Source organism: Triturus cristatus, chromosome 2_1, assembly GCF_964204655.1.
Source record: "Triturus cristatus chromosome 2_1, aTriCri1.1, whole genome shotgun sequence".
Taxonomy (NCBI): domain Eukaryota; kingdom Metazoa; phylum Chordata; class Amphibia; order Caudata; family Salamandridae; genus Triturus; species Triturus cristatus.
The window spans coordinates 1105579591-1105601662 of record NC_140581.1 but is presented as its reverse complement, the minus strand read 5'-3'; the positions used below and the strand labels follow the sequence as shown (position 1 = coordinate 1105601662).

The window sequence follows — 22072 nt, the reverse complement described above, 5'->3', positions numbered from 1 at the left end:
GGAAAACAAATGCTCCAGGGCTCTATACTCGCACCTTTCCTTTTCACACTTTATGTTAATGGGATAGAGAATGCACAGAGACTGGTTAAAGTAGATGCCCCAAGGAAGTGGACCTATCAGGTATTATGATATGAACACAATGCACTACTGAATTCTCAAACAGTAATTGACCTGGTGTTTCTTGTGGAAATATGCATCTTTCAAGGATAATTTAGGCTTTGCGGCCCATGGCCCCTAATGCAAAGTCATAGCAATAGGGCCAATAAAATATGAAGATGTTTATTAAAATTAGCAAGGCAGTCCTGGAAAGGGTATTTTCTTTTGCTACCTTGGGGCTTGTGTTTGATATGAATCTTAATTGGGTGCATTTCCAGATGCTCACTGGTTGTCAAATGAAATTAAGGTTTGCTCAATAATTGACCAAATTTGCAAGAATTCCGGTGTGGGAGGGGTTGCGTATATCCTCTACACTGAGAGATAATGAAGCTAAAAGAGTACCTCTGGCAACCTATGGGGCAATGGTGTTGGTATCCAAAGAAAGGTAAACAGATATATTAGGAGGATTCTACAGCCTCCTGCCAGCCTCCCAAACATAAAAAATCCAACAAGAAGTGAGGATCCTATAGGTGTAAAGAAGACAAAGGGCGCACCCTTGGTCTTGGACTCATGAACTTAGACCACCCCATGCACATCCCACCCTTGCAGAAGGGAAAGAATTTCGAACATTGGAAAACGTGTGAGATATCTGACAAATTATAAATATGAAGAACTCTGGGGTAGTTGTGCTATTGTGGCATGCTTAAAAAACCTGTGGGGATCCAGGCAAGCTGCAAACAATCAGTTCCCTGCATGGTTTATTCCCAGTCCCAGAGCAGGAAAAGGAAGAAGTTGAGAAGCCAACAGTTAGGGTTCATGCTATTCTTGTAAACAATATGGATATTGTAGTATAAATGCTTTCAGTCAGATGTACAGTATTTTCAAGATCTGTATGATTGAGGTAAAGTACTTTGAATGACAGTAAATACACCCAGACTAAAAATGGTGTCTGTAAAGAGATGTGAAAATAAGTGTTTCTTCTGGGGTCCCACACATGATGTGTGTGCTGTGACTATCAAATAATCTCCCAAAAGGGAGGATTTCATTTGTAGCGAGATCAGGGAGATAAATTGACACATTTATACATTACTAACTCGACAATCATCAAGCATTTGTAAATTATTAATCAACTACACTAAATAACTGCAAATCAGGTACAGAAAATGTGCTAATAAACAAAGTGATTTAAGATTAATCAAGAAAACACTTTGGGCCTGTCAGTGGCGGTCCGACCGTCTGACAGCCCTCCGTCCAAACGCCGCATTCTGATGCATGCGTTCGGATCCTCAATGGTCAGGGGTGGGGCTGGGAGGAAACTGCCACCTCCGAGGGGATAAGAGATCCCTTTGGGGTAGTGGTTGGAATCGTATCCCTTGAATGCCGTCGGGATTAAGATACCCCTTTCCGACACGCTGTCAGAAAGTGACTTTGGGGGCTCGAGGGGCACATGTAGTGACTCCATGCACCATGTATCATGCACCACAAGGTGCATGGTACACAGTGCATGGATGAGCACAAAGTGCTAATTTACACTGTGGCTTGTGCTGTGGCCCCTTTCCTGGGCTGCAGTACAAGCTGCCGTGTAAATGAGAACTTTCCTACTGCCAGCCCGGCAGTCAACAGAAATGCAGCAGTTGGTCTGCCGACTGCTTCTTGGGCAGTCTCCTGACCGCCACGATACAAGTTGGCAGTCCAACCGACCACTATCCTATTTGGCCCTTAGATTTTATTGCACAGTTCAGATTTTTCTATATGAAAATTCTTTTGGCTTATTTTGGGACCAGTAAATCAAATACTTTTAAAGATTATCCCAACTATGCTATTTCACTAAACACCCCAATCTGTGTAGCCTCTCAGATCCGATGTATTTTGGGGGATGGTCTAGCAGTGAAATGCATTCATAGTCTTTCGTCAGAAGTTCACAGTCGGAACCCCTTTCAGAGGGCCAAGTGGCTTGCAGGGGCTTCTGGGTTCCACTGTGGTGGCTGAGGCCTTTTACTCTTGATGTCCTGGGCAAGACCTACTAGAGATACCGTTCACCTGGGCCATGTACCCCTTCTACACTAGACTCTCAATAGCAGCTGACACAGTTTATTCCGGGGGGAAACTGTAGATACAGGTCATTGAACACGACTCATAACCCAAAGTGTCAACAGTATGAATAGTAAATGAATGTACAGTCAAAGATCAGCTATTATAAGAAAAAATAAGCATTTTGTTTCTAACACATGCAAAGAAATACGACATTCAGAAGCAACAACACAATCCCCTTGAAGTCGGGGCTGGAGTAGTTGTCAGGCAAATCCCTGTCCCATGCTCCTTTGTGTAACATATTAAGGGTTATTCCCCATTTACTGGTGGCAGCATCCAGGAAATGGTCACTAATAGGCCGTACTCAAGAGTCCCCTTTGGACTCTTTTAGATTTAGTCAAAAGTGTCTATGATGCTTTAGCACCAATTCCCCCGGGCCAAATAGGCCTAGTTCACGTCATACCCGCAGCACGAAAAGAGTTCAGCAGTGCAGCGGGTGCCTTCTGCACGAGTACCTGTGAATCTGCTCTGCACGGAGAAGTAAGGCTGCCGGCGGCACACGCAGCAGCACCCGGCAGCGCAGGCTCTCTCTCCTGAGCACTGTTGCCAGAGTTCTCTCAGTTATCAGATCAGCACCTAGCTTGCAAAGATGCCATAAGTTGGTGAATTTATCTCTACTTCAGCTCCCGACTTGAGTCCAACGAGGGTGCGACATCATCCATGGTGTCCTCAACAGTCAGTCAGGGGCAGTTCACTCACAGAGCAGGCCTAACCCACTGAGGCAGGTGGCAGAACAAATCCTTCTGCAAAGCTAGTACCAGCAGACCCTCCTGGCATACAGGATTGCCACAGTACCAGATAGTACAGGCACAGGATCCTCTGGCAAAAGTGTCCCCAAGATAGTTAGGAGCCTCAACACCTTTCTCAGTAGCAACTTTACCGGTGGCCTCCTCTGGCACACGTGTTCACCACAGTGCAACAGTGAAGGCCTGTCCAGTCCAGCATTGTGCTTAACTCACGGGTCAATTCACGGCAGCTTTCTTGTGGCATACAGGTCTTCCAAGTCAAAATTGCACACAGGAAACTACCCAACTGGTGCACAGCAAATCCTCACACAGGGAGTCCTCACAGTAGGGTTCTCCACCGGACTTCGCGCCCTCCAATGCTCTCCTATTCCTCACGGGACACACTGAGCTTGGCAAGGATACCGCCTCTGGTACTCCAGGCCCATTGGTCTTTGTTTTCCAGGGTGGAGGGAGACTAGCAGGCCTTTTCCCCAGTCCTAGTTACAGACAGAAGTATTGCAGAGCGTCTCCTTCTCACACAGCCTATCAGGCTGCTTGGCAGATGACAAGATTTGGTGTTTCAACCTCTCCTTCTTATAGACCTTTTCCAGATACCAAATGTGATTTAGGGTCTGAGTCTTTGAAGTTTTATGTTGGCTTATTGCTTCTTTCAAAGTGTATATTTCTCTTTTTTCCTATTTCCTACTGAAAGGAGGCAAGTGACAGCAGGCAAGACTGAGCTAATTGACCCACAACACAATTCATGGGAGTGACCAGAGTTTACACTGGGATGTCTGCCACAGTGACATGTGCATCAAAAAATTAATCCCAGGTTCACAGCCTTATTCTTTATAATTCCCTAATCAGCCCCATCTCCTTTCCTGAGAAGTGACCAGGCCCCTTTCTTGTGATCTATCTAAATCAAAGAGCAACCCCTTTGAAGTGTATCTTCCTCCTTTCCTCTAGCGTATGACCCACACAGCTCACAGAAATGCAGCAATACACAAATCTGTATGAAGGCTACCTCTCCTCAAGTCTTAACCAGGCAGGCCTGGGTTTTCCAAAATCAGACCCGGGTCCTCCATATAATGAATTTTCTCAGCACACTTACTGTCCAGCACAGTCCCCTCCATGCATTGTACCATTACAAGTATGCTTACATTAAGTTCACACATTCAGTCTACAGACACGGTTCCGAATTGAACTTTTCTATACTGTACCAGGGGCTGCTATTTACAATAACACTTGCACTAGCTGCACACCACTTCACCCTTCATGTATTGTACTTCACACAATCACACATACACCCAGCACATATTTTCATTGCAAACACACTACACGGCACTACTTCTTTAATTTCATGTATTCCTAACAAGCATACATATACTCAGCACATGCTAATCCCACATGTACACAGTACTGCTCTACCTCTGTATTATACCCTCCTCAGGCATACATACATCCATCACAAATTCACTACTCCTGCTCAGCGGAGCACTCCACATTTACCTGATGTAGGCCAGGGGCGAGTTAAGCACAAAGCAGCACAACTTTGAAAAAAGTGGCACAGTGCAAGAAGGTCCTGTTCACTACTACTGATCACTACATGGTACGCTGCCACCATTGCACTTGTGCTGCTTAAATCCGTCCAGCAAGACGCAATTGGGGAGACAGGCCTATATCATGGTGCACATGCATGATCCGTGTTTGCCTATGACAGAAAATCAGCATTAGAGATCCACAAAACAGTACAGTTGGGCACTCTGGGCAGGGGTACATGCCTCTTACCATGCAGAGGACTTTTACGACCCAACCTTCGCTATTTTAGCTAAGCAGTAATGTTAAAAAATGCAAAGCATTTTCACATTAGAACATCTCAAATGAGCAAGTGGATCACATTTTACCACTATGTGACTCCAGAAAACACGGCAATGTAAATGCATGTGAAACACTCCACCACCCCCAAATTTGCAGTCCGGTTTCTTTACAAAATTACATATACTTTTCTACTAGCGAGTCCAAAAAAGTAAGCATAAAGGTCAGGTGATCAATAACATAGCACAACTCCCTTCCTCCTGAGTGGATAAGAGGAAAAGAAAAGTAGCAAAGTACTTTCACAACAGCACCTTTAGACCAATTATTCAATTATTGAAACAGTAGCCCCCAGGTAAATAGCATGCAGCACAGAGCCATCTACTAGGAAAACAATTATCGCACAAACAGCAAAAACACGTTCTATTTTGGCACAAAAGGCAATCAGAACTACTCTTAACTGAGATGTAAAATTCGTCAGGAGCAGCCTGTGCAGGTAAGAGCGGTGTGGCGGGGAGGGGGGGGAGGGGGGGGGAGTCGATAGGCGACGAGGGAAAATTAAATAAATATTACATTTTTCCTTGTTGTCGTCTGTCGACTAACCCCACCCACCCCGCCCCACCGCTCTTACCTGCAAGGGCCACTCCTGAAATTCGCCACAGAAAATAATTGTATCCACTCACTAGGAAACACATATATGACTAGTGTCGCCTTGTTATACCACAGCGTAAATTTCAAATTGATTGATTGATTAACATATAAAGTAGGGAAATGACTTTATATGCTCCATGGTACCTTCATGTTTCATATGGAATTAAAGGTGATGTGAATGGACATGATAATATTTTTAGAAAAATATTGCAGCGCCCTTAAATAAATTTCAATATAAACGGTTCATTTTAAAGTTCACTCATACTACCTAATATTAATTTGACCCTCTTCACATCCTTCAGCCGCTGGAGACACCTTCAGATGTTGAATGATAGAATGTGAAGGCGAGTGACCACATGAAATACCCAGGAAGGTGCCATCATTCAACCAGGTTAAAAGGCGCAGATTCAGTGGAATCATTTCCCGGTCATCTTTGGTACTGGAACAAATTCTGACAGAAAACAATTAAAATACAGTTTACACACGTAACCATGGTGGCACAACAATTACAAAGCAAAATGTATATCTGAGTATGTACAGATAAGTCAGTCAAGTCAAAGGAAACTTCATTCGGCCAACATAGGCCGTAAAAGCAGATAAAACACACAATAAATAGACACGAAAATTAATCGTTACATAATACTAAAAGGACAGACCGATAATTCAAGAAGCTATGTCAAACATTAGCAAGGTATATTACTCAGAATGCACAAGGACTAGATTTTGAGCAGACCTAACGGGTACAAGTTAGTACATTACATCTATATATAACAAGCATTTACAATGCAATGGTCTCGGCATTGGTAAAGTTAGAGCTATTGGCATTGCTCATGACATTATTTTTGTTTATGTTTTTGTTATTAAAACATTTAAAGAAACGGCATTGTTATTTACAATTCACAAAGCAAGTTCTTGAGCAGGTCCTCGTACGCGTTGGGATTTATGTGTGTAGTGCAGGATTCACTGCTGGATGGGCCCTTTATAATCAGCCCTTATTCTTAGCCGACTGGGACTGTTACTGGAGTTAATGCTATTTTTCCCCAGAATACACATGTTGACATTCAGATGACAGGTATGCTTTTCCCTATGGAAGCACTGCGTGCTGTGTAGACGCGTGGTTCTTTGTACTGTGATGATTATGATAGACTTACGTATGAGACTTCAGGAGCATCCTTTAACTCCTCAATATTAAGTTTGGACCAGATGCGATTCCTCTTAGTAACCGGTACAGGAGAGTGATAGGCATGGCAAAGCGCAGCATCCGCATTTAACACCCACTGGCCTTTCTTTGGCCCAAGAGCAAGCCAATGCTCTGTGAGTCAGGGTGGTTAAGTCTCCCAGCCAAGGATTTGTATTCAGCACTGAAGGTGGCAGAACTGGTTTTAAGTCAATTCTGGCTCAGGCAGCCTTAAGTAATTTTTTTATAAAGGTAATTTTCTGCTTCAGTTATCTAAAATTTGATTTCATCATTAAGTCAGATTGTAAAAATAATCAGAAAACTACTGTTTTGCCCGTTCCTCAGTGGAGATGGGAAATAAAGAGTTTGATCCGACTCATACCTATACGAGAAAAGTGAAGTTCAGCCTACTGACTTAAACAGAACTTGACTTTTAATTAACTGTGAGGGCACACTAACCCCAATAGGTGGTGTACCCTAATTTTATTATATATTAGCACCCTGATCTATGGGCTAACTAGGCACACTTTACGGGTGATTTATGGTTATATATAAAAATAGCTTTTTTCCACATAGCAAAGGCAGTTTGTCATGTGTCACTGCAGTGCATTTAGGTATAAATGGTTTTTACCTGCATTTAGTTCTTTAAGTAACAGCATCAAGGTGGCCAAAACAATTCCATGCATGCCTCCCATTAACATGAGAGCCACTCCCTCCTCCATGCCCTCCGTCCTCGCAGACACAACCTGGAATCATTGCCACCCTAAATAAGTTCTCATTGTCCACCTTGATTTATCAAACACATTACTGGGGCTGAAAGCTATTTTTTGTGACCTGAGAAACTATATAGTAATAGTTTTCTACCTTGGAAATGACAAGTATCTTTATCACTCTGAGTCTACTGCAGTGCATTTAAACTGCAGCATAGGCAGCGAACAGTGGCACTGCTGGCAGAAATATGTTAAGTCACTTATGTGGGTGGTGTGAAAATACACTGCAGCCCATGTATGACGTTGAACTTTCCATGCCACAGATACACTTTAGGTACCATTTACAATGGACTTATAGGTAAGTTACATAGGCAAAATAAAGAGTTTCAATGTACAGCACATGTTTTAATTGGGATGCAAGGACACTATATAACTAGTTAGCAGCGGTCAAAGTGCACAGAGAGGCAACAAATCTGGGGGTGACCTTTCAGAAAAATGCAAATTTGATACAGTCCAGAATTGTTTAACTCTATTATGAATCTGTACCCTTGGCACACTAATGAATGAAAACTGCTCCACCTTCCATCACATCTCCCATAATTAGACCCGCTTGGTCACGTTTGATGTTTCCTACATGAAACTGTGCCTAAGCGAGGCTTCAGTTAAGGTTACCTTTGGTAGTGAGGGCCCCAGAGTAAACACTATGTCCAATGCTCGCAGAGGCTGCATCCGATCCTGGACCAGGTTGGGTCACACATCTAATATCTATATAGACGACAGGATGTGTGGTACTCTTAAAAACTGTAAAATGTTGATAACCCATAAAACACATAGGGAATAAAACTCTCAGAAATATCTGTCATTTAAAAAAAGTCTATCATAATTTGCTTAAGGCATTTCAAAAGTAGGGAGAAAAACTGGTAGATTGGAAGGCATTGAGAGCTGAAACCCTGAGTCTATGCCCTAGGGGCAAGGCCGAACAGTAGCGAAGCAAGGGTGCCATTGCCCCTAATGCAAAATAGGGAAATGGGCCTCCAGTGCCCTAGTTTGGAATTTAAAAAAAGAAAAATACTATAACTGACCTGCAGTGGGCCCCTCAGTCCTCTGGGCCCGTGTGTTTTGACTTGCAAATGGTGCACTATTGATAACTAGGCCCCTGAAACTAGCAATGTCACACCTCTACCCTTCCTTGTACTGATGAGGGACAAAATATCCACTAACTGTAAAGACTGCAGCAGATTTCAGACGACAGAACATATTGAAAAATCATCAGCCCCGAGGCGATGCACATGAGAACAGTTACTTTCTGCACGGGGCTGGCAGGGTGATGAGAAAATGTAATATTAAAGAGAACATTTCCTTCAAGCCTAAAGATAACTGTTCTATCAGCTTCACTTTTATTGTTCAACCTGAGCTTCCGAACTGTGTACAAATGTTTTACTACTTCCATAAATCTTACAAATAAGCAGGGGCGCCTGGATTGCTACAGAAGTGGAGCGCTGCTATTCAAGGAGTGTTATACCCGTGGTATGTGTATTATAACGTCTCCATGAACCAGAGGCGCAACTAGAGCCAAATTTCGGGGGGGGGCTAAGCAAAAATTTCGGGGGGGGGGGGGCTGAATCTTTAAACAGTCAGCAGAGTGGCGCTGATTTCGGGGGTGGGGGGGCTGAATCTAGGCAGAGTGGAGCTGCAGGGGCTCTTAGAAGGGGTGAAACAACAGCGAAGCCTCATTAACATGTAAATGGTCTTTTAAAGACCTGTGAAGTGCTCGGGTGCGGCTTTGTGTCTGCCCGGGAAGCGGTCTCATCCCGGGCTGCCACACACGACAGGGGGGTGGGGGGGGGGGGGGGGCTGAAGCCCTGTGAGTCCAATGGGTGTTGCGCGCCTGCCATGAACTAATGCTCTTGGCTAGTCAGGTCTGTAGGAGTATCAACCGTCGTTGCAGGTTGCATGTAATACATAATTTAATAATTTTTAATGGAAAAAAAATTATAAAAAGAGGTTAAAAGATTCACTAGTGCACGCCACACACAGATGTTTGCAGGGTGGGCTAGAGCGCAGACAGCAGAAATGTGGTGACCGTGCGCATTGATTTGCATTGCAATGCCTGCATGTGTCTGCATTGTGCTTTTAGGCCGAGTATCTCTCATATGCGATTACATACAAAGGATTTGCACTGGAAGCACAAGTAAGACACGCACAAATGTGAGTCCCGTGGCAGCAGTTGCACGTCAACAGCGCGGAAGCAGTCCCACGTCTACCATGTGAGGTTCGCTCTGGGAGAGAGAGGGCGCCTCTCGGCGGCCCGACATATCCCGCCAACTCAAAGACACAATTAGAATCCAGGGGGCAGACGCTCTGCCATGGAGGTACCCCCTCCCAACCTCGCTGCTTCAGCGCAGCCGCGGGCTGACTGGACTGTGGAAGAGGGGCTCGCTAGTGCCGAATTAGCACTTCCTGGCACAGTGCCATCATGTGGCACAAAACCGTCAGCATTCTGCCCTAAATAAAAGTATTTTAAACAAAGTCCCCAACTGCCCCAGGCAGCCCAGAAAGCGAGTTTGTATCTCGCCCCGGCAGCAATATCCCCGGCTTTTAAGGAGACCAGGATCCGCAGGAATTTAATTCTATCCTCCCTGAAACAGATGTATCCACCAACCAGCCCTCCACGAGATGGGCCTGGCGGCGAGGGTGCGTATCGCGTTCACCCAACCGCACTGGATGCTTTCTGGAGATCAGACCGCCTTCCCATAGAATGGAATCCCTGCTTTCAACAGTGGTTACGGACGTCACATGTTTTCAAGTAAACAGGCAAGAATAGTGAAACCCCTGGTATACCTCGTCCTCTAGTCCCCACAGATCTCACCCCTTCGCTCTGCATGTGTATTCAGCCATTCAGCCAGTCTGGGTTAATATCGTTACTACGATTCATGCACGAGCCCGATTTCTAATTGTTGCTTTCTCAAGAGGACGAGCCCTCAATTAATCTCACTAACAGGAGCAAACAGTGCGGGCCTCGTTTAAACAGCTAAGAGAAATACCGAATTAAACAAGCCGAGGGCACCGGAAGACAGCACCGCCTTTCTCCGAGGCAGAGCAGAAATGCCTCGGAGAAACGCAGCGTCCTTTTCGGATTCGGGGGCGTGTTTTGCTGTTGTCTCCTCCTTGAGACTTCTCGCAAAAAACACGCCCCCCGATCCGAAAAGGACGGGGCCTGATCGGAGTGACTGACCTCTTCTCCAGCGGCTGGCCAGCATTTACGAGGCCAGCCAATGGAGAACAGGGGAGAAGAGGGGCGGGTTCAAGCCCCTCTTCTCCAAGTCATTAAATCTCCGACTTCCGGTTCTGCCTTTCGGCAGACCGGTAGTCCTCGACCTAAAAACCACTAGACTATTACAATTCAATTTCTAAAAATATATATATATTTTTTTAACTCAGTGGTAAAGGCCTATGAATTTCAACAGGAAACAGAAACAAAGACTAGCACACTTATGCTTTTAAGATTTGTTTCCTGTGTCTTAAAGCACCAGTTAAAAAACTGGCAACACCAAAGCAAATCAGAGGCGAAGACAGCATTTGCAAGTAAGTCAGGGCTGGCTTCACTTGAACAAAATTACAGTGCGTAAAAAAGGGAGAATTTTTTCCTGTAAGTTACGATAAAAATCACACACAAAAATGAAATGTAAAAGATCTTGTTCCGAGAAATGGTCACAAGAGCAAGGATTTAAAGCGCCTAGCTTATAAAAGGCCCTGGGGACAAATAAACACCAGTGAATAAAATTAAACCTAAACCTGGTTAAGAGAAAACGATGATGCAGGTTTTTAATATACGCCCAATAAGGCTGTCCTAATTTCCCTGGACTCAAAATTAAATAGTTCCTTATTGTAGGTTTAGTAAGTTCCCCGTTTCTTCTTTCTGCCATCCTCCTGGCCAAGAACAGTGATTTTATATCTCTCAGCTCACTAGGGCGCATCAGCCTATGATGTGTAAACTGCACTGGGCAAGCTAGGATCTTTAACCCCTCTAGGATGTGACCCAAACATGGCATGTCAAGGGCCCCGTTAAGCTTCATACAATCCTCTAGGACCAACTGATTCAACGTAAGGTGGGGTTGGACCAGATTTTCATCCATCGCATTAATGAAGCCAGAGCAATAAGGTCCGAGGTGTAACCTTTTCCAAATTCCTCATGTACCATAAAGGATGGCGTACAAGGCGGTACTGCTAGGAATCTGCAAATGAATTTATTCTCAGGCACCTGCAGTTCACTAACATCTTTAAAACTCGAAACATCACTGCCATAAGTGGCCATGGGAATACATTTATCATCGTAAACCTTCAATAGGGCAGGTAAAGGTTTGATCCCCAGTCTCCTAGCAAAATCCATTGCGGCTCCTACAGCTCTGGTCAAGGTATTTTGTTTTAGTTCTCTCTGAGCCACCCAACACCCCCTTTTATGAAACAGGACACCCAGATAAGGGAATGTAGAAACTTTAGCCAATTTTGCACCCCTGCAGAAGAGCCTACGTTTGGGAAGCTTGGTGTTGCCTGTCGTCATTATATGTGACTTAGAAAAATTAATAGAAAGGCCAAGTGATACCAAAAAATCTGTAAAAGTATTTAAGAGTCTTTGCTACCCCACAGCAGTTCTGGCGAGTAACACTGCGTCGTCTGCATATAGCAGAGCTGGGATGAGTGTAGGACCTGCTCTGGAAATATCTTTACACACAGCTGACAAATCATCCCCAAGTTTATTAATGTATAGAGTGAACAGAACAGGGGCTAAGATACATCCTTGTCTTACCCCCACTTGAGCTCCCAGGATGCTGAAAGTGAGCCATTTTCATTATATCTGACTGAGGCTGACATATTTGAATGTGCCTAGTGCAAGAAAGCCACCAGTTCGACATCCATACCCATGTCTAAAAGCAAAGGCCATAGTTTGGACCTATTTACATTGTCAAATGCGGATGTTAGGTCCATAAAAGCCATGTGCAAGTGTCCCCTTTTAGCTATTATATATTTGCCAATCACCAAGAGCAAATTGGTACACTGGTCCAGGTTTCCTCTCCCTTTCCTAAAACCATATTGTAGTTCTGAAAGTACATTGGAGTCTTCTAGCCATAATGTTAGGCGTTCCAATATCACCTTTGATGGAGCAAGGATTCGTAAAAGAAACTTGCTTGGACTCAATCCTCTCAAATAACATGTAATCAAACTGTGTTGTAAGTACTAAAAAACACATAAACATGACACAAATTTTATCTAGGGAAAGCTTTTCTATGTGCTTTACTAACAAGTAATTCAATTGTCTTAAAATGGCCGACAAAACGAGGGATTTCTATTGCGCATGCGTTTACTGCATCTACGTAGTATGACACTGTCGCTTTTGGTGGGAAACCTTTGCAGCTGCGCAATGGCACTTAAAATGGCCGCTTTGAATTCACATGCTAAGGCACCTGCTGTTGTCATACTAAAACTGGTAAGCTTATTAAACATTAATGCAAAAGAATTCAAATAAGTAAATTCGGGATAGAATAGAGATAAGTGGTAAACAGTGTAATCATTTGTTTCTGTGTTCTAATATGTCTTTTTCTGACTTTATTAATAGTTCTTATTTGGGCCTCGGAGGGCGACCAAAATCCCTACTACGCGCATGCTCATAAAGACTGGCCAAAAATAATGACGGCACCCATGTCGCTCGGCCAAGGACACCTTCACTGAAGAAGCCTGGGAAATTTAACTCACGACCCCAGCGAAAGCTAAAATGTTGAATAAAATGTTTAATTTACTGAGTAATGTGAAATGCGTGTGGGAATAAAGCTATGGGAAAAGAAAATCAAGGGGCGGGCACATAGACAATGGTTCATAGAGAAATGTAAAAATTCAAGTGGTGTGATGAACTCACCTCCTCATCCCAACCAATTAGAACAGAGGGAAAACATGAAATGCAACATTTGGGGGTGGTACACGAATCAAGAAACAGTATAATTGAGGTAAGATAGCTAGAGACCTAGTCCGACTTGTCAGAGCTGTCATTCCGACTTGTCACTGACCCAACGTGTATGCTGCTCCAGATTCTGTCCAAGATGCTGTCTCAGACTTTGCTGCTGCCAGAAATTCTGTCCGAGAGTTCGAAATACTGATCGATAAATCTATTCGTCTAGAGGGATCGCGGAACTGGGATTCTCGAGGAGAGTAGTGCCAGAGAGGGGTGCGACGCCGGCGTTGCACGATAGTGGAGATTACCCTTCCAGATCTGAATCTGTTTGATCTCCTACCTGTAGCCTGTCCTGGAGATTCTATCTGGCCACTATCTACGGAGTTGGGTTCATCTCAGACCAATAGGTAAATATAAATTAGAAAATCTGTCTTTATGCCTATTTCTCCTTTTCTCTCCATTTTTTTTCCTTTTTCAGGTACCGTCATCATTGATCATTACAATTTGTTATGAATTATTTAGTATATTTCTACTTCTTGATATGAAGGGTGTTACTGTAATTGAACTTTGACTCACAAATTAATTGTAGATAAAGGTTTTTAAAACTCACTGAGTCTGTGGTTATTCAGAGTAAAGAGGTAAATGTCATTCTACCTTAAACTAGCTTAGCAACCTGATTCGTCGAGGAAAATGAAATAAAAGGTATTGAATTGGTAAGACGTGGTAAAGTGAATAACAAAATGACAGGTATTATTACACAAAATTGATGGCAGCGGGGTTTCACTAGCTTACTGTGTGAATGTGGTTTGGGCCCAGGTGAGTATTAGGTGTATGAATGACCAGAGCTCCATCACCTTCCCCATAATTTATGCAGCGGAGTCAAGTAAGGGGATCAGTCGATAGCAGACTGGGTCGTTCCTTGCTCCCTTTTTAAAAATCGGTAAAATGATAGCCGTAGACCAAGAGGGCAACAGGCCTCTCACAGTTGCTGCATTAAAAACCCAGGTCAGGATCTTGGCCCACCTCACAGGATTGGCTTTATAAAGATCTGACGGAACCCCATCAAGACCTGGTGCTTTCCTCCTGGCTGTGGCGACGATGACTTTTTAGACCTCTTCTACCCTGAAGATCAAAGGTCGTACCGCTGTACTTGCCTTCCAAGAGCTATCGATCACTCCTCCTTCCACCCCTCTATAGATCTTTTCAAAGGGATTGTTCTATTTATCAGCGGGGATCATACACTCCACTCTAGAAGAGTGCTGGTCAGCAAAAAGATGATTATTGACAACTTCCCAAAATTTGGAGCTATTGGACAATACACTGGCCTGAGTTAGATTATCCCATGCCTGATCCCTATTAGACCTGAGCCGCCCTCAATTCCAGGATCAGGGGGTTATGATCACTAAAGCTACTTCAGGAAGAGTATAAGGTGAGCACATCTGGGAGCGGCAACCAGGATAAAGTCAATGGTAGAGGAACATCCCCTGCCAATAAACGTTGGAACAGAATCTAGTTTTCTGGTGTTCAAGGCAGTGCAGATTGTTAGCTGTGAACAAACTGTCTATCCGAAGACTTTGATTTGAATGCTCAAAGTGAACAGATGGAGATAAGGCGTCCCAAGATCCCTTCCCTGAAGTGCAGTTATGTAGACAAAGGTGTGCATTAAAGTCCCCCAGAATAATAGTCTCATAATAGGGAGGCCCCACCTCCCCATAATGCTCTAGAAGACCTTCCAAAGAGGCAATATGTCCACTATTGTTAGTTCTACAAAAATAATTATAGAAGTTGATTACCAACAGAGTAGGGCTCTTGCTAAAAGTTAATTCCACTGCCAGCAAAAAGGGAGAGTGACATGACACCACCTTGGTGGTGCAAGCAATTTTGACCGAGATCAAGGTTAGCAGGCCGCCCTCAGCTCGACCTACTGCAGCTGGAGATGCTGCTTTTACAAAAGGGCTGAAGCCGTTCAGAACAAAGGTGTCAGATGTATCCCAAGTTTCCTGTAGTGCAACTACGTGGCAGGACCTTATTTCCACTAACCACTGATCCTCATTTCTCTTGGCTCTCAAGCCCGCGATATTCCAAGTTATTAATTTGATGATTGAATAACTGAGGGAGGTAGGGTCAGACTGGGGCAATAAAATGGGCACTTCGACCAGTGATAAAGGGGACTCTAATATTGGTCCACCTACAATTGGCCCACCCATAAAAGAAGTCATTTGTCAATCTATAGTGTCAAGGCTCTCCAGTTGAGCAAATCTGTTGGCCAAGGGGATGGCTGATGTTGTGTACGGATGCTGTAATGTCCTCGCTAGTGGAAGGGCCCTGCTGGTATACAAACTCATGGGGTATGACATGCCCATAGGGTAGATAAGTGGAACAGGAAAACCACAATAGTGGGTTGGGACTCTTGCTTGCGATAGCTGTCAACCATAGCTATCGTGTGTTTGAGGAGTCTTAATGACAATGCAGTCTCCTTTCCTATCCTTTTTTACATTAGAACCGACCCAACCCACTCTTCTGGCCACAATAATGTGAGTTGATATATGATATATGATGTCCATTTACTATTGTCATACCAGTGGGTAACTTTAAGCAACAAATCTATCCTGATCTCCATTGTGCCTTGCTTAACAATAGTCATTCAATTTATGTATAGATTAAACGTAAAGGAGCCTAACACAACACTGATGGACTCTTCAATCCAAAGAAAGACGTGAGCTGAATTTGCCATTTTACAAACTTAACTGAGGACTGAAACTGCTCATGATTTGCTTTTTGGGGTGCTTCAGTTCTGGGGATACCCACAGGAGGGCATAAGCCCCAGAGTTGAGACCTGTTCACCTTAGGAAAAGTAGAGGACAGGTACATAAATGTAAATATATATGTCCCTTTTTCTTTGCTATACATATTTGATAGCTGATGGGATCAAATGTAGGCACTGTTGAGTAGTGCTTGCTCAAACTGAACTGAACATCATAGATAGCATCCTTTTACTCGTCATAGCCCATGAACCTAGTTTACATAACAGCAGTATCCACTGCAATTTCAACGAAGGATCAAGCAGGTAAATTGGCGGATTTTAAGTAGGGTCAAGACCTATGAGTTTTTTCTGAAGATGGAGCCTATAATCGTAAGATGCCATGCCAACAAGTGACTTGCACATATACAATTGAACCAAACACTTTTCAGGCTTTTAGTTCACGCCTTGGCCTTCTCCCATCCATTAACAGTAAAGGAATTCAATATACGTTTGTTTCGTTTGCAAACACCTGTAAGTACAGCATGATCCTTAGTCTCCTTTTAAAAATCTTGGTTTATCAAAATAGAGCCAGCCTTAGCCACCAATGCACTTAGTTCTACTAGATCTACCTCATGCTACTAGATGTACTTTAAAGTTGTTTGGGACTTCCTCTACCCAAGCACTTGACCTTAATGTGATTTGCTATTACTAAGGGAAGGTGAAACTGTAGCGGGCATTATGAGCACAATCCTCTTTCGAAAGGCCCTAAGAAATCAAGTAGATTTGGATCCTAATTATTTTAGCGCATAGGTTCGTCCACCAGGATTTTATGCAATTGACTACCTCTTCTTATTTTTACCCTTTAATGTGTGGGTCTCATTACCCGAGTCTCACTCATGGTAAATTCACGCTAATTAAACTAAGCATGTCAACCCACTGTGTCTGTATTTTAAGATAAGCCAGCTGCTGTGCAGTTAGGGTAAGAGGCACTGGGCTGGTTAAATGTACATAAAAGGTGCTTTGACAGCAGTCTACGACTAGTGTTTTTCCTCATATGCCCTCAAGTGCTCTGTTTGTGGCACTGTGGATCATAGCTCATTGGGGACCAATTTGGATGCTCAAGTGTGAGTTACATTTTAACTAATTTCAGTGGGATGATGTTTTCAAATGCCTTTGGGCAGCCATTAATTACATTTTGTAATGTCTAATAGCAGGTAGATTACAGTCACAGATACCAGTTAGTATGATTTGCAGATTGGTCAGGTTAGGAGACTGCTTAACACAATCTTGTATACTGGGAGAACATAAGCATTTGTTGTTGCTGGATTTTGTGGCTGTGATGTTGAACAAAATGGTGACATGGCCGCTCCAGGTCAGGAGAATGGTTTGAAAGTAGTTATGTTGCTGGTGTTGTTAAAGATTCAATCTGGGGTATGCTGGAACAGAGATGAGCTGTTTGAAATGCAGAGCTGAAAGTCCAGAAATGTACTATTTAATTTTTGGAAGAAACAGGCAGCTGTTCATAGTAGTATTTCCTACGCCAAATGCACGAATGGGGAGGAGAGTGCAGTAGGGGGTTAACTCTCAAGCCTTTTATTTCTCCTATTCTGTGGATTTTCTTGGAGGGGCAGAGAAACTGGAGTGCTAGTAGGGGGAGGGAAAACAGGTGGGTACTTGTGGTAAAGCAGATGCCTGCGAAATGCAAGCTTCATTGCATATTTCTGGGCTATAGATATGGATAGAATCGTATCAGCTCATTGTCAGTGGGCTTTAATCCCCTTCACCAATAGAGCTAGGCAGATTCAGATGCTGTGCACGACGAAAATTAACGCAATGCTCTTATAAAAGACACACCTAGAGAGAAAGGATAAGTGGAAATTAAATAAAAATGTAGCATCCTTATCAAAAAGGACTTCATTCCAGTACACTCTTACGCTCACCAACAAAAGAGTAAGATTTTCAATGATCAAGGGGAGTCATAAGAAGACACTGCTGATGTCGACTTCGATGTATGCCCTAACGTGGGACTGGAAAGATTTAAGATAAAGCACCTTAACCTGATTTATAGGTTTCAAGGGAGGTAAGGAAATCCTACACAGCAACTCAATCCTTCTGATTATAAATCTGCTAAGTGTACAGTGTACCAAGAGTATCACTGTAAGCTTGTGAATCTGTGAAAGATCCAATGCTAGATAAAATCACTTCCTCCAACTTTTAAAAATATTAATTCTAAACAGAAACCAAACTTACTTGTACTTCTTTTCCAGGTAGTGCGTCACTGCAGAAACTTTTAAACCATTCCCCATTGCTCCAGGCTTTACTGTGGGGTCCATCATTCCTATGTCTCCTACAGAAAAATCATAAAATACACTCTGGTTTACCAGTTCTATCTACGGCCAGGCTAGGCCATAATAAGAATGAACACACAATGTTCAAGAAGAGGATAAATATAACTGAACACCTTTGCTTGTTGTATAGGACCAAGCTGAGAAATTGCATTAGGGCCATAAGAAAAGCGCTGGCAATAGTCACTAGATGGCACTCACTCATTGATTTCTATTTTAAATGTGCAAAAAGCTATCTCTCTGCTTATAAGGATGGGCATAAAAAGAAATAGGCAGGACAAACAGCTTAATGAATAAAAGTACAATCATATTAAACAAATGTGTTATAAAACAGCAGCTAAACAATTTTTAAATAATACTGCGAGGGATATGGAGGTGCAGTCTTATATAATTTAGAGAGTGGGTGGGAGGAGAAAAAACTGATGGCGATCTAGCATGAACCAAGAAAGTCAAAAGGGGAAGGCGGACACAGACCAGAAGGAAGTAGTGAAAGTGTGTGGAGACTCTGAGCAGGCATGAGGAGGAAAGTGCAGGCACACTAGAAGCATGAGCAAAATTATACATGTGAAGGAGGAGAAGGCAATAGGGTAAAGAAAGTAACGTTGAGAAGTCCGTGAAACTGATTTGGTGCCGGTTAGAGGAGTGGGAAAATAAAAGAGCTGGTGGGCCAGCAGTAGGAAGGGCTATTAAAGTAGATGGGCAGAAGACGTAATTTGACGGGGAAAAGGTTGACAATGGTACTGGATGATAGTGCAAGATGAAAGGGATTTGGGAAGAGAGACTGGACAAAAGAGCAGGCCACATATAATAATAATAAAAAAAAATAGGTGAATTTGCACGGTCTACCCCTTGTGTAAAGACGGTTCACAGAGGTTGACTCTGTGCAAGCTGAGATGTTCATAGTCATCTCTCCTGTGCTATTACCGAGGAGGATAATAAATCAAACTTTAAATAGGCCAAAATACTGTAGGAACAAAGCATTGTTTAAATGTTGAACACAACATTGTATAAAATGTTAATTAAAATATGTATTTCGCTGATGGATGCATTCACTCCATGCCATTAGTCCCAGCTCCACTGCATGGGCAGTTTTTTTTTTACTTCAGTATCACAGAGCCATCTACATATGGCGATAGTTAAGCTTCCGATGCCGGTATCATCATTGGACAAAGAAGGAGCAAAGTGTCACAGTCATTAAGACATAAGTCAAAAGTAATGTGCATAGTAATCTGTAAAGTAACTAAAAAGTAATTCCGAACTGTTAACTTACCTGTAATTCAGCTCACTGCATTTGAACCTGCATTCAACTGCAAAACACTGCATGAGATTTTGCAAAGCATTTATTACAATTACCTGCACCAGGCTTGGCTTGGTTCTAGAAATAAAATAACTAAATTATATTTGTATACAAGTAAAATTTAGGTTTTCCGATGTGACCTATAAATATCCAAGTTTCTCTTCCCTGGTTGTAGGAAGCTGGCTCTGTAGATACTATACCAAAATGGAACCCCCAAGGTAGGCAGAGGTAAAAGTAGATAACCCCTTACTCTTTATTTGTGGTAGTGTGGGCGAGCTGTTAGGCTTCATCAGAGGGTAGTATTAAGCATTTGTTGTACACACTCAGGCAACAAATGCTGTCACACACACAAAGACTGAATTCAGACCAATTTAACTTAAAAATGTACTTGTTTTTGTCAGCTTTCTAATGAAGCATTCACCTACTGTCAGATCAGGCTGGCAATAAAGTTAGATTTCCCTATTCAAAAAGATAAGTTTGCATGTATATATCAACATCTCCAGTAAAGTGAACATTTCCTCATAGATGGAATTCATCATTTTCATTCGTAAATTGAAATCTAGCGGTATATATAGGAGTCTCCACCCCCTCAAAAGAGGGGGTGGAGAGTCCTACAACTACACTTGCATCAAAATGTTACTGCTAGTAACTTTCCACCTGTTTGTAGAGCAAATGACTTTGTCTGTTGTGTGTCATTGCATCATCTTGGCTCAGCTATACCTGTATACCTCAGTACTCAGTAACAGTTTTCCCTGATCTTCCCATGCTTTTGTGGACAACCTAGTGATCTTTGAATAGGAATTTCTAGGGCCATACAACAGTCCCTAACGTCTGCCCATATCTCTGTATCCGCTGGGATCTTTGTTTCCCCAACTCCTAGAGGTATCTTGCTTGACAATTACCAGACCTATCATTGTTAATGCTAGCTTATACCTATTGGTGTCCAAATCATTGGTTAGGTGAAGGAGTGTTCATTTTTGGTCCACCTTCATGGGGCTAGTCACGAAGCTAACTCACACATGTGAGTAAATTACATGTGTAAATTTACTCTTACACTTTTGAGTAACACTCAAAAGTATAGGCAAACAAATCTCCGTCCAAAAGGGGTGGGGCCAAATTTACAAGTGTACGCTACTACTTCCAACAAGAAAAGTAGTAAGTCCAGCACCACACATCACCAGCCACTGATACTTCAGCATTCTCTCATGGAACATAATGGAGGTGGGTACTAAAAATACAACCCTATAGGAAATAATGCAAAATTAAGGAATTTAAAATTGTTAGAAATATCAATAAATACTTTAATGTTAAAAATAAAAAATGGCTTCATTATAAAATATTTAGGCAACCTTTTTTAATCTCATAAATTAACAATGAATTTTATTAACATAATTCAATCACTTTTAATAATTAATGCATAATCATTTTTTTCACTTTATATGGAAATTTATTTTTATTTTAAGCTTCAGAAAAATAATTGCAACTGGATATATTAAAATTCATTTAAGAATTAATTCCGAATGAAGTTAATAGTGATGTAGCATTTTTTTTATTTTGTCCTACATTTAAAATACATTTATAAAATTAATTTACATTAATATCAACAAAATAATTCTCACTAACTTTTTCCAAGTTGAAAAAGCTTTTTTAGTTTCACCTATACCTTACCACACTAAGATCTCCACTGTGACTGCAGAGTCTCCCCATAGTAAAATATAGGGAAAACAAAAAATCTTTGTTAACTAGTAAAAATATGTACCCTTACATCTGCTTTGAATAGAGGTGCTTCGTTCCTCATCTAATTATGCCAATATTAACTCTCTAAAGTTTCCTGCCTTAAATTAATTATGGTGGTCTTTGAAGGAGGAAACCCCCAGTTGGTCTATTGTCCATCGAGCATGTGTAGTGCATGTTTGTCTCTCACCATTCTCTTCTCTGTGGCATATGCTGGGTCAGCCTCAGGGTGATCAACCTTTAATTTAAACTGATGATAAGCAACGTTCAATACTATGATCTTATGTTGGCTGCAAATAGCCTGGCATCACAGTAGCACAGCATTTCGCCATGGCAATCTGTGGAGGGCCGTGAACCACAGAAAGGACCGTCCCTAGTTGTGTCTAAGAGATGCCCAATTTAGTGGGGGCAAATCACAAAAATTGACGGACTGGCATCACACACCACCAGGTGTCATGCTTCATCATCTGCCAGTCCTCGCCCTCTTAAAACCGCGTTTGATAGAGGGCGGGCATACACCTGAAGACAGGGATGCACTTCTAAACTAAGTGGGGGCCCAAACAAAAAAAGGAGTGAGTGAATTTAAAAACCATCATAGTATACCTGAACAATTTTTATTCTATGGGGTTACTATGTGGGATTAAAATATATAAGTGCGGTGAGTGGGGACCTTATCATCCCGTCGCCGCTGTGAATCAGTGATTGTTAATAGGGGGTCAACATGTTTCTGCCTGTATTGTCCACTTG

At 42.5% G+C, this 22072-nt stretch overlaps 1 protein-coding gene across 1 annotated transcript in view; it reads right to left on the bottom strand.

Annotated features, from left to right (window-relative positions):
• The window catches only part of ELP1 (elongator acetyltransferase complex subunit 1), a 754242-nt gene that overhangs the window by 547321 nt on the left and 184849 nt on the right, over positions 1-22072 (bottom strand). Inside the window, exons 13-14 of the mRNA XM_085636502.1 lie at positions 18200-18296; positions 5644-5826 (exon numbers count right to left, since the gene is read on the bottom strand). Of these exons, the coding sequence (XP_085492628.1) occupies positions 5644-5826; positions 18200-18296 (280 nt within the window). The remainder of the gene's footprint in view (positions 1-5643; positions 5827-18199; positions 18297-22072) is intronic.